The sequence below is a fragment of the Drosophila miranda genome, chromosome 2 (assembly GCF_003369915.1).
Source record: "Drosophila miranda strain MSH22 chromosome 2, D.miranda_PacBio2.1, whole genome shotgun sequence".
NCBI classification, from domain to species: Eukaryota; Metazoa; Arthropoda; class Insecta; order Diptera; family Drosophilidae; genus Drosophila; species Drosophila miranda.
The window spans coordinates 3,891,647-3,905,106 of NC_046675.1; the positions used below are offsets into that span (position 1 = coordinate 3,891,647).

At 46.4% G+C, this 13,460-nt stretch overlaps 2 protein-coding genes across 4 annotated transcripts; one reads left to right on the forward strand and one right to left on the reverse strand.

The window, feature by feature from the left end:
* The first annotated feature begins 7,563 nt into the window (after positions 1-7,563).
* Positions 7,564-8,761, forward strand: LOC108156509 (peroxiredoxin-2). The gene is made up of 4 exons (XM_017288013.2): positions 7,564-7,709; positions 7,834-7,897; positions 7,958-8,099; positions 8,171-8,761. Exons 1-4 carry the CDS (start codon positions 7,677-7,679, stop codon positions 8,631-8,633), a joined length of 702 nt encoding a protein of 233 aa, XP_017143502.1. The 5' UTR covers positions 7,564-7,676; the 3' UTR covers positions 8,634-8,761.
* A 12-nt stretch (positions 8,762-8,773) lies between these two features.
* On the reverse strand, positions 8,774-13,399 carry LOC108156508 (splicing factor 1). 3 transcript variants are annotated; one of them, XM_017288010.2, is made up of 6 exons: positions 13,089-13,398; positions 12,364-13,025; positions 12,164-12,298; positions 11,465-11,540; positions 10,255-10,407; positions 8,774-10,198 (listed from the first exon to the last, which is right to left on the reverse strand). In XM_017288010.2, the coding sequence occupies exons 1-6, from the start codon at positions 13,235-13,237 to the stop codon at positions 8,974-8,976; spliced, it is 2,400 nt and encodes a 799-aa protein (XP_017143499.1). In that variant the 5' UTR covers positions 13,238-13,398; the 3' UTR covers positions 8,774-8,973. The 3 variants fall into 3 exon arrangements, with proteins under 3 accessions (XP_017143499.1, XP_017143500.1, XP_017143501.1); XM_017288011.1 differs by lacking the exons at positions 11,465-11,540; positions 13,089-13,398 and having other exon boundaries at positions 12,364-12,456; XM_017288012.2 differs by lacking the exons at positions 8,774-10,198; positions 11,465-11,540 and having other exon boundaries at positions 10,268-10,407; positions 13,089-13,399.
* Positions 13,400-13,460: the final 61 nt, after the last annotated feature.

Here is a 13,460-nt window from a genome sequence, read left to right on the forward strand (position 1 = left end):
TCCCAACCACCCAGCCACCCAGCACATACTCGTATAGAGAGCCCCTCTATCTCTCTGTCAAATCCCACATTCAATTTCGCACTGCTTTGTGCGCAAAATCCCCAAAGGAATCAGCACGGAGTCCGCCTTCTACCCACACAAAGCCTCAACTCAACCAGCAAGGAATAGCAAGGCAGAGGGAAAAACAAAGATAAAACGGGAATCACATCGTAAATGGCAAATGCAATTCGCGTATTTTATGACGCGCCGTTTTGATGGCGCAAAAGTGCCACCCATCTAGAGATACACCCCATAGCCACGTCCCCAACCATCCAGCTATCCAGCCGCCCAGCCACACCTCCAGCTGAGAGGTCTGGCACAATGGCTCATAGAGCTGCGGCTGGGGCTGGGGCTGGGGCTGGGGCTGGGACCCTGGCTGATAGTGCTGTCTGTCTGTCTCTGTGTGTCTGTGCGGTTCTGCTCTGTGCCCAAAGTAAGCTGGAACAATAATAAGAGACAAGCAAAATAATAAAATAAATAACGAAGAACAATTCAATTATTTTTGGGCGAATGTTAAAAGCCAACGCAATCACGGCACAAAGAGAGCCACATAGATTCCCGGGACCCAAAGAGTGCTTCGACTTGGCTAATGATGATGCATTATGGTTGGATTTGTACTAGGTGATTGCCAGGGACCAATGCTTTTCTCAGATTAACTTGAAGTACTATTAATAAGACAAGGATTAGCTAAAGAAACCCCGACAGTTCTCTGTAAATAAGATCCGTTTTGGAAAGCCAGGATATGTAGATTTACATACAGATACAGTTTATTGATCTTCTAACATAAAAATGTATCTATACTGCGTATTGGATATTATTATATTTTTTGATATGGTTCTCAGTTCTCAGCGAAAGATAAAGTTCTTAACATTTCACTGCGTTTTGCCCACAACCCTCCAAGTTCCATCCTAAAGCCCGTAATGATATTGTTTCCCATACAAACACCCAAGTATTCAGATTATTTTCGATGGCCGCCATTCGTTAATTATCTTGTGAATCTCGGCCGAAACACAGCTGGATATCGAAAGGTTTCCATATCAAATATAGAAAATATAACAAATTTTTAATTGAGGGCCGGGCCAACAAAGGCCTGTTGATGTAAATGCAATTTAATTGTAATCCAATTTGTTGCCAACACAACGAGCAGCCAAACGCACGGACGGAGAGGAGGGCAAACGGTAGCAGTGATACCTGGATAGCGGCATTAGATCGGCTTAAGATATGCGCGGTTCCAGGTCCAGCACCCTTCCCTTCCTGGCCAGCCAAATTTGCATTGCAGGCACTTACACAAAGGACGAGGAACGAAGTAAACCCTTGGCAGGGGCAGATCTCAAAAATTATGATTTCAATAATTCACTTCAGGAGAGAGAGGCTGAGGCTGAGTCGCCTGGCGCCAGTCTGAGTCCGAGCTACCGGCAATTATGTGCTCAACTTTAGTTAGATATAGATATAGATATGGCCAGATATAGTCGTGCTCCCCGGCCAAGTGCACAGCTGAGGGCGTTCCGATCTGTTGGCTAAACATGGCCACTGTTCACTTGGTTGAAGCGGAAGTTGAAAATGAAATTAAATGAATATGTTTATGGATATACTTGTACTTATTCCTATAAGGCCGGTGGGCAGGCAGGCCTTCCCCTAATGACGGCGACCCGTGAGATTTTCATCAATCAGATCGGACCCTTTCGCATCTTCCATGTGTTTCGTAATCAGGCGTAAAATGTACGGCAAACAACGCGGAAATCAAAGTGGTTGAATGCCTCACGTCACGTGCGCGCACTCCTAATGTCAGGGGGAGGGAGAGAGAGAGAGTGCCCGGCAAGGGGCAAGGGTAAATACTCGCATATAGTTTTAAACAAGGTATTTATACACTTTATGGTTTCTGACAGGCCCTGATTCCTTACATGCAAATGCGAGCGAATGTAACGTTACCTCTGCCGCAGCTACTGTTGCTGCTGCCATCCCATTATAACGAACCCCGATCCGGATGCTAGTTTTAGTGCCAGCACCCCTTCTCAGAGCCCACAGCCCTCAGCCTGTTAATAAAGTTGCTCAAGTGTACTCGAGTGGCATATGTTCGGGGCCGGGACTTGGCCCTGATTCTGGTCCTCGGCGTGGACTGAGGCAAGGGCATGGCCGAAGCTTGAGAGTCGTGCGTGTCTGGCTTTTGTTATATCACACAGGATTAGGCATAATGAAGTGTTTTAATGCGTTTAGGCACACAAACACATCCACATCCACGGAACTGCTACTACAGGAGTCGCTGAAGTAGCTGGGAATGTAATTAAATTGTAAACATTTTACGGTTTGATATACTTCAATTATAATAACCAATTTCTCTTGCTAACACAGGCATTAACTACCTTAGATCTATAAAGATTCAGTGCTTTATTTCCTATAATCAAATAGTTATAGTGGTATACATATTTTTGTATGTCATTCCATGAGGTTTTTTATCTTCTAAAACACTCATTTCTTTCTGTTTAATAACCATTCTATCAGCGTTGTTCTCTTTGTTGAATATTCTTCAATACGAACAAAAGTAGGAATAAAATAAATGATATTATGTATTGCATTTTTTCCCCCTACTTGAAAATAGATCATACTATTCTGAGAAGTGTTCCAACTCGCAATTTCCTTGAGCCCTGTCTGGCCCCAACTAATTGCGTGGCAACTTACTTCCGTTTCCGACCATGACCACCTGTGCCCCTTCCGCTCTACACCTCTGCAGTCGTCCTTTTGTTTTCAGTGTTCGTTTTCTTCCATTTTGTACACCTTATTTCATTTGAAATTTGATTTTTTGTTTATTTTTGGGACATTCGTTTTGAATTGTGGCACTGGAGAGTGAGGGCGGGCGAGAGGCGAGAGGCTAGAGGGAAAAACCATTAAAGAAATTACATGTTGCTGCCGCCACCAGCTCCTGTCCGCAGGATGGATGGATGGATGAGTGTCGAGGGTGTTGCGAACGGAGCTGGCGACGTGGTCGGGGTAAATGCAATCGCATTGATGTTTAAAAAGCGACGACTATGGCGCTTAAATGTCTGTAACTGGGCGTTAACATACGTTCAGTTTGATGGAGAGGGTGGTTGGGGCAGACGGAGGTACATTAGGGGGCGTGCCGCGGGTAGGCAGGAGAGTCGCTCGTTTTGTGGGCAACAAACATCAAAGTGATTGAATTGTTGCGATTGCTTTGAAAATCAACAGCCATTCCAGGAAAAGCGTGCCTATAAGGACAGAGAGGTAGAGGGGATGGGCATTTGTATTTAAATTAAATTAAAATTGCCTACATTTGAGTTGGAAAGTTTTTCCTATGGCAGTGGGGGATTTTTCAGTCTATTTTTAGAAGGCTCTGCGGTCCAAACATTCTTTTTCCATTTAAAATGTTACATTTTTTGATCTTGCATTAGTATCCGGTCCCACGTAGTCCCTTTCTTAGTATGACAGACATAGCTACTGATTTTTATTATATCGAATTATAGTCTATCAAAATCGTAGCACTATAGAACTGATGAATCTACTAGGGTTTGCCCCAATAAAGGCTTTATTGTTATTATTTTTTCCTGGCAATGGTGCTTTTCCCCTGACTCGTATGGCAAATGCATTTTGGCTGTTTTTCGCTGCTGCATCGATGCTATATAGTTTTCCATTGCAATAAATATAAATTAACAAGGGGCGCCATTGGCATCCATTGGAGCCACGCCATCCACCCAGTCGCCAACCCCCTTGGCCCTGCTGCTATCGTGTGCGTTTGTTTACCAACAATTGCCATTAAAATTTAAACCAGAGCAATTATTATTAATGGTCGAGAGCGCTTTTTATAAATGTATTCAAATTGCTGCAAATTGTGTGCTGCAATAACAACAAAGCCTGAAAGAGAGAGGTGGGGAAATTGTAGCCAGCCACAAGAGCAGCACAGCAGCAGCAGCAGCAGAAATCAATGGCAATAATTTTCACGCCATTTTAATGCATCTCTCGGTGAATGGGCTTGGTATTGGCCAAACCAGAATGAATGTGTTGGTGTATGGCTATGGGCAGATATACATATGAGTAACAGTACATATCCGTGTACGAAAATGATGAAGGCTGATTTTATCAACATTATAGGAAATGCAATGAATACGTAAATTAATCCATGTACGGATATATAATACCTCCATACTTGCTTGAAAGGTAATGTTAATTAGTAACGTAGATTAATGGGTCAGTGGGGGGATATGTATTGTATCTACATATCTCTACAAAGGAAATAACCCAGATACACAATGATGATTGATAAGTTCTTACGATCTCCATTCTCCACAAATCTGGCTATATATTGCTCATACCTAACACATCGAGTGCACAAAAACATAAATTTTGATAAAATACCTTAAAAGAGAAAGAGACTGAGAGGGCACCATCGACTCCCCTAATGATCCTGATCAGGAATTTATATATATATACTCTACGGAGTCGGATATGCTTCCTTAAGCCCTTCAATGGTATACAATGGTCTATCATATCGCTCGTTAATCTCTCGTTAAAAATTCTGATTTTAATGCCTCATCAAAGTTTCTGTTATTTAATGTTTTCTATAAAGTTGTCTACAACAAATTAGTATGAATTATAGTTAATTCAATTCAATTACCCAGGCACATAAAATGTATTACTTCAAGGAGGAAACTCCTTCCAACATTGAAACCTCCTCAAATATAATAATAATATACCACCTACCAGAGCCAATGATTGCATGGTTATAGGTGATCCGAACTCCAGACATTTTTTGTCCTCGACAGGGATGATGGGGATGCAGGTGTGAAGTGTCCCAGACGGAACCGAGTTCTCACGCCACGAATGCGATACTTTGGCCATGCCGAATGCACGAATGCATTGTCTCCACATTGTCGTGCACACTTTCTTAATTAACTGGCAAACATCTCGAATTTCCAAACACACAAAAGTGTTAAAAAAGAGCATCAAAGAAAGAAATTGCACGAAGATTGGAAATGAAGATGGGGAGAGAATGGAGAGAGAAGACTGAGGATCCTTGGTATGGTTATCTCTCCTGAACTGATACGAATCACATTAGCTAGATTTGCATCAGGATTACGCGTTGCCCCGAACAGGAGCACTCATCACCTCGAGCCTAAGCCGGGGCGCATTGTGACAATTGTCACAAATCAAGAGCGCCCTGAGCCCTCGGAATCTGGGCCAATCTCTGGGTGAGAGCACACTCGAGATGGAAACAAAAACGTAAGCAGATTTGTGCTAATATGACGGCATCTGTTTGACAATGAGCACAAGATGAGACTGGGACTGGGACTGAGGCTGCGGATGAGGCTGCGACAGGAGAAAGAGACACAGAGACCGAGCGGCACCTGAGCAGCTTTGAAAGTGCGTGTGAATGTCGGCAACGCCTTCAGAGAATCCCCGAGCTGAGCCTGCCGCTGCCGGCCCAGGAGATCCCTATGGCATGGCACACGAACGCCCGATGCGACGAGGACCACATCTTCAAGTGGTGTTTGTATAAATTATGTAAATCTGCGCAAATCCTGCGGGCGGGCCGGGGGATTGAAAGCGATATGTGAATACCAAGCCGAGCACCGAGTTCTAAAATCTGGGCAGAGGCCAGACAAAGCGACGTGCAATTTTAATTGGTAGAAGTAGTCAAACTGTCTGTCTGTGCAGTGCAGTGCAAAAGAATCGCTAAATCATGGACCAGGTCAACACAATCACTCGGTTGGGAGATTGGGCAGCAGTGCCCCACGGGATACACAATTTTCGGACCGGCCCGAGGAAGCTGCACATAATTACTTAGCGTTGCCTTTTAACGCATCCCCCAGCCAGAGGCTGCCTCCCCGGCACATAAACAAGTTAACGACCAAATGCGCCTGGATGGACGGGCGGAAGGACAGGGCAGGGACAGGGATACAGGCTGGGAGCCACTTGGAGCGCGTAATTTGCGCCAAATTACAGATGAAAAGCAGCGAAAATTGTAAAAGGCAGGCAAACGAGCAAGATGGGAAATGCGAGGGATGTGGAAAATGGTGGAGGGTGGTAGAATGTAATTGCAAACATGGGAATTGACTAATTGCGGGAAAGTAAGAGCCCCACTCCCACTGCCCCTCCCCAGGAGGGGAGAGATGGATTCAGCTCATGATCAAGGACGGGGCGGGCCGGGCCGGGCAGCTGGTGTTTGTTTGGGAGGGGAAAGGCCGCTGTGTGTGGGCGTATTTCCATCGAGATGTCAGATGTTTTGCCAACATTAGGCCCAAATATGCAAAAATATTTGCCATTTTTATGTCTCTACTCGTACTCGTACTCGTATGTGAGTTTTTGAGGGATTTCGAATGCCTATTCATTGTTTGAAATGGATCATGGAACCCGGCGGCATCCAGCAAGGCACAAAAGTATCAAGATCCTTCATTGTGCCTGCCCGCAAACCAAAAGACAAAACCAGAGCAAATTCTGGGGCATTCTTTTGGTGCGCGTTGCGCTTTCCCTTTGTGCGCCTCCAGAATGCGAGAGGACCAGGCTGAGGCAGAGGGTGAGGGTGAGTCTGATGCTGAGCCGATTTCGGGCATTTAGTAGATTAACGAACGGCGAACAAAACACATGTAGTGCAAATATATGGACATGTAAGCAGCTCATTACCATTGTGCGGCGTGTTCAGTGCGTGGTAAATATTTTGCTACACTTTCTATTATATTTCCTTATTTCCACTTCGGACAATAGCAACCAGGGACAGTAAGCAGCAAAAACAAGATACAGATTCGCTAAAATTTACTTTCCCTCAAAGAGTTTTCAAATGTGCCGCCCGACATATCGATACCATAGCTGTGCTTTCGATATCCAAAGAAAGCTTTTGAAGCCGTCACTTGCGAATAATTTGTCGTTATATTTTTGGTATATTTCTGGGGACTTTTTGTATGCTTTTTTCACTTTTTGGGATATCTTCTTTTCGTGGAATGAGGAACTTCTGATACCCTAAGGAAAAGGTATCAGAACTGAGGTATATAACTGAGGATATGTTTGTCATCTTAAGCTCCAATGAATGCATTTTCTGATTTAAAGCTATTTCAACGAAACTTTGCAATTAGTGGTCTTCTTACTGAGTCTAGAATCAGGATATTTATACAGGAAACTAATCAAATGCATGAATACGTCTAAAATTATCAATTTGAGAAAATGTATTAATTAATTACGTTTTAAAAAAGTTTGAAAAACAGTATCTTCATATAAAACCAACGAAATAGGGTATATAAATGCCCATCCTCCGGTTGACTACCAACAAGTCTTTAAATACCAGCAACGTGACGTGACAACATTGCGACTGTTAAACATTTTTGTTTAACCCTTGTTTTAGTAAAAATACACTAAATAGCAGTACTTAAAAGTAGTTATACTTGTAGAAAATATATGCATCAATATTTTAAAACTATGTGGGCAGGACTTAGGAATTTAGTTAGTCAGCATTATTCAACGGAATATCAAAATTGAGCAATAGGAACGATTGCTACAGAGGGTCAGACCGTATATGGTATCGATATCGCGGTCACACTGGTCAGGTATCAGCTGGACATTGCCGGTAAATAAATACTTAACTTTACTAACTTTAGTAAAGCGAGCTAAATTACTTTTTGTGTGAATTGCAAACTAAGATGTCTTTCATCGGACGCGCATTGATTCGTAACGTAAGTGGAGCAGCGACAGACCATGAAATTCCAAAAACATGCCCCTGCGATTACGTAATGAAATGGGGCCGGCGTCAACTTTGACTCGAATAAAACGTACTTATCTATTTATTATGCATTTCAGGTGCCATTGCTTGGCAAAAGCATTCTGGGCCAGCAGAAACAGGCCGCCCGCCTCCTGCATCAGAGTGAGTATAGTACCCACAACATTCGTATTCAGTGTATGACTGGCATTTTTTCGCCCGTAGCTGCTCCATTATGCACCGTTCGCGTGCAGCAGCCGGCTCCGGACTTCAAGGGATTGGCCGTGCTGGGAAATAGCTTCCAAGAGGTCAAGCTAGAGGACTACAGAGGCAAATATCTGGTGCTGTTCTTCTATCCGTTGGACTTGTACGTACAAAAAGACGTTTGCCATTGCCGTTTATCAGCAACATGTAACCTTTGACTCTTTCCGCATGCAGCACATTTGTTTGCCCCACCGAAATCGTTGCATTTAGTGAACGCATTAAGGAGTTCCAGGACATCAACGCTGAGGTTCTGGGCGTGTCGGTCGACTCGCACTTCAGCCATCTCACCTGGTGCAATGTGGACCGCAAGAACGGAGGCGTGGGCCAGTTGAACTATCCGCTCCTCTCCGATCTGACCAAGACCATCTCGGCCGACTACGATGTGTTGCTGGAGAAGGAGGGCATCTCGCTGCGCGGCACCTTCATCATCGATCCCAATGGCATTCTGCGTCAGTACTCGATCAACGATTTGCCCGTCGGCCGCTCTGTGGATGAGGTTCTGCGTTTGATCAAGGCCTTCCAGTTCGTGGAGCAGCACGGCGAGGTGTGCCCGGCCAATTGGAATCCCAAGACCAATCCGGCCACCATCAAGCCCGATGTGGAGGAGTCCAAACAGTACTTCTCCAAGCACGGTTAAATTTAATAAGATTCTAGGCCTTATTCAAGATATTTTCTACCTTAACATTCACCACAAACACACACAAAAGACTCCACTAATAAAGAAAAGGAATCGATAGAATCAATTCCTTCGTTTCCTCGATGAAATCTCCGATCCGGTAGTATAATAATTGCGTCCTTTATTGAAGCATCATAAAATACAAATTAGTTTTGTAGGGCCATCTCGATTATGTTGTAAAGTAAGCAAAAAGTCAAAGGGGGTGTATATTAATTGATTGCAGGGACAGTCGCACACGGTTGAGGACTGTCGTCATTGGATGTACAATTTATTGGCAGCTCTAGGGCTCCGGGAGAGGTGGTCAGATGGATGGCGGCGGCGGTGGTGGCGGCTGTGACAGGCTCAAGGGTGGGGGTGGTGGGCCACAGGGCGGTGGTGGAGGCGGCGCATAGCCGCCCCCCCAGCCGCTGTAGCCACTACCCCATGGCGGCATGGGCGGTGCACTGGTGCCCGGTGGCGGCGGTATGAGCGGTGGCAATGTGCCTGGTATGGGTGGATTCATCGGCTCGGTGGCTGGCGGCGGCGGCTGCGGAGCGCTCATCCACGGCATCAAGGGTGGCGGCATTGGCGGCGTGGCCTGTGCAGCGGGCGGGGCCGGAACATATGAGGACATCCCGTGATCCATGCCCATGCCAATGCCAAGGTCCATGCCCAGATTGTGCTGTTCCATGCCCCCCATGCCATGCTCCATTCCCATATTGTGCTCCATTCCCATACCATGCTCCATTCCCATGCCATGCTCATGCGCCGCCGCTCCCCATCCGCCCAGATCGCGCTGGTGATCACGGGACGAGGAGCTAGGTGGTGACTGGATGGCCTGCATCTGCGAGGGCTTCTTGTCAAAGATGCTGTAGCTCGCTCGATGCAGCTGAGGAGCGGCCGGTGGCTCTGGCTTGGCCGCTGGCGGCGGTGGACCCTCGCCCAGCTCGGCCATCAGACTCATGTACTCCTCGTCAATCTTGGCCTGCGAATCCTCACAGGCCATGCCCGGAGCGCCCGAACCAGGTCGCTTGTTGCGACAGTCCTTGGTCAAGTGTCCGGTGCCGCCGCAGGAGGTGCACACAATGGTGTTGGTGATAATGGGCTTGTCAGGACACTGCCAGGACTTGTGGTCCGTGGATCCGCACGTGCAGCGCAGTATGTCGTTCTCCCGCAACGTTCCATTGAGCTGGGCCAGCTCGCGGAGCTGCATGCGACGGAGATCGTTGTGCCCCTCCGGCACCTCAATGCCCTGACGTATTACATCCTTGATCTTGTCCACAGCCTTCCTCACCGCTTCCGGATTGGGAGCCGTAATGAACGCATGCAGCGGCTCATCTTCGCCCGGCAACGGTTGGCCATCCTTGCGTCCCACTTTGCCCTCCTTCACCGATCCCTTGCCGCGTATAATGATCTTGGCCCCCGTATCCTTCTCCATAGCCTTGAGCGTGTTGCCGCGCGGACCGATCAGCAGGCCCACGAAATTGATGTCTGGATGCTGTTCTTGCGGTATCAAGACCTTGTCGCTGACTCGGGTCACAGGCGGTCTGAAAAAACGATATAAGAAATACCGATGCCAAAAGAAGATAGACGCTCGACTTACTTGTAATCAGCTGGCGGCTTGAACTCTGGATTCACGGCCTGCATCTTGACAATCAGCTGGTGACGCTGCTCCTCCAGCCGCTTTCTGTAGCGGAATTCGCGTGTATTCAGGCGCTTGCCATCAGAACTGTAGATGGGCTCGGGCGATGGAGATCTGTGGGTTAGCAGAGCAGAAAAAAGGAGACGGTTCTGTTGAGACTGCACTGTTTCGACTATGCTAGAGGATTGATTCTTGGAGCTAGACTTAATGATCTTATCGTAATTACTACTAAGAATTAACGTTTATGTCGTATATATCGTATGCTGTAAGTTGCAAATCAGAATTCATTAATCAAGTGGTTTCATTAGCAAAGTTTTGATTAGCAGAAAGAGATTATTCGCTGGGGAATTGAGAAAAGAAGAATTTCGATTAATTCGTTCGATTCGGTTGCGGCCTATACGGATCGGATCGGATCAGATCGGATCTGGCTGGAGCTTCTGTAAAAGTTTCTCATGGATTTCTTTAGCAGAAATTCGAAATTCGCTTTGGTGGAAGAGAAAAAGAGTTGGAATTTATTATCATGTAGAGTTCTATTCCGATTTGTTGCCAGGCGCTTTTTGCTTACGATTTACATTTTGCTGCTGGGAATCGAATCAATCAGCCAATCAATCAATCAATCAACGATTTGATCGCTGTCTCTAAAATCGGAAAATCCCTTGAAGAGTTTCATTATTATCATTACACAAAAACATTTCAACAACAAAAATAGCTACAAAGGTTAGCCTCCTCCAAGCAGTCCCTCCTCTTTTGAACCTTCGGGGTATACTAAATATTCACTCATTCACCCGAAAAGTTAAAGGTTTTGTAAGTTAAGTTCAACATTTAGCTAGCGTTCGCCGTGGCCTCCATTTCGGGGGCTATGCCACTCCGCAAGATGGGGTATCGATTGAGAGTGATATAACCCCTTAAATGATGTGAAATTTAGAATTTAATACTGGATAAATAATGACTATAGAGTATGGATCTGATGTGTGAACACCCCCCAAATGCATCAAGTGCTACAATGAAACCTGTACAAATCATGTTAAGATTAGATCCCGGCGACGCATCCTTCCAGACAAGTAGACCCCTTGGCGGTGCTCTGATCGGGAAGGAAAGTGTTGCATGTTCTTTGGCTTTCTGGTCGTGGGAGCATGGATAGAGAGATAGAAAGAGATAACAGTGTTCAAACCTTTCTTCCGGATTCTGTGTAATGCCCAGATCGCCGGTGCGCAGCTTGCGGCTGATCTCCTCAATTTGGAATTGAACTGTAAGTAAAAGGCGTTAGAAAAGAAGGAAGAAAATCGAGTGCAACCTCGACATTAGTAAACGTCAAATGCTGGATTATCTAGAGAAGAGGAAAGATATCGTATTAAGTGGGGATAAGGTATCTAGAGAGTGGCGCTTTTATCGCATTTGTGTATCCGTTCCTAAACTAACTGAAAATGCTGTGAGCGGTTACAAGCAAATTAATTAATTAATTGAGTTGGATTTGGGTTTGGGTTTTGATTAATCTCTGCAAGTATTATATGTATTCTAGCCGTTTTTGGAACACGTCGTTTCGTTTCGTATCGTTTGTGTGTGGCACGCCGGAATCCCCTTCAAAAAGAGAACGAGAGATTATTATAGTTCGCTCAATGCAATTTGTTGTGGATGTTTGATTCTTATTTAGGTTGTGGTTTTACGCTCTCTCTGGCCAGCTGCACGTCCCCGTCTGCACATCTCTGATTTGTGGATCGCTCTATCGAGGACTATTCTGTTTTCTGCTCATCCTTAATTTGTTTTTGTCATTAGACTTAGAATCTAGTTACGCAGTGCTTACGAGCTAACTTAGTTTCGAAATGAGCTACGAAAATGAGCCGCTCGGAGGCAGCATGAAGGTTGGCTTTACCTAAGTAGGCGTCCTGCTGGGCGGGGTCCAGCGTGGAGGGAAGAATGGTGGGCATTCCCGGTATGAAAGTCTTGTCGTTCTCGGTGCCGCCCCATCGGGATTTGCGTTTGCGCTTCCGTTCCGCTGCGCTGTCAACTGCAGGATTCAGAAGTTACGAAAGTTATTCAATGACTCGAGAAACTTAATCGATCGGCACTTACATGGATTGTCCAGGGCACCATTGCTCATTGAGTCATTGCTGTTTTGATTGTTGAAGAACGAGGCGAATCCCTTGTTGCCACCCGCGTTGCCCATCAGCTCCAGCAGGGTCTGTGAGAGATCGAATCGCGATTCGCGCGGCTCCTCCCGAATCGTGTCCAGCGCGTGCTGCGGCCGGTCAAATAACGAGGGTATACGCGGTTCCTGCTCACGGTTCATCGAGCTGCGATTATTGGACGTGTCGAAGGGGTTCACATGGGTTCGCTCACGGCTGCCCCTCTCGCGACTGTTTCTCTGCTGATCCCTGCCCCCCCGATCATTCCTCCGCCGCTCGTAGCTGCGACTGCGTGACCGCCGCCGGTTACTCCGACTGAAGTCTTCGCGACCGCCACGAGAATTGCTACGCCTGGACCGCGAGTCACGGTCACGATCCCGCTTGCGATCGCTGCGGTCACTTCGATCCCTGCTGCGGGAACGCTTCCGACGTCTGTCGAAGTCCTCGTTATTCCGGGACCGGCTTCGATTCGTCTGGGAATCGCGATCACGATCGCGCTCACGCTCCCTGTCACGATCGCGGTCCCGATCCCGATCTCTGTCGCGTGGTTCGCGCTCCCTGTCGCGGCTATCCCGCCGGCGACTGTCTCGGTCCTTACTGTCCCGGTCTCTGTGCGAGGCAACGTGTTAGTTACATAACAGCACAGCACGGCTAAATGTGGCCCACACTCACCTTCGTTTCTTGTCACGCTCCTTGTCGCGGCTGCGGTCTTTGGAACGGGAGCGCTCCTTATCACCGCCACGGCTGCTGCTGCCATTGGCTGCTGAGGATGATGCTCTGCACGCCGCAGCCGAAAGTATATCTGGCGGCGGTGTGCTCATATTGATTTAAAAACCGACACGCTCTATAATTGGTTTAAGCAATTACCGCAAATTTATACAATTTCGAGCACAACTTATATTCTTATATTTATAATATATATATATTTCTTTTTTGCGGCGTTGCGTGGAAAAGAAGATGGCGTCCGGTGTGATTGTCGATTGGATATTCGGTCTGACCCTCAGAAATATACCGAAATATACCGTATATTTTCAAAATATACCG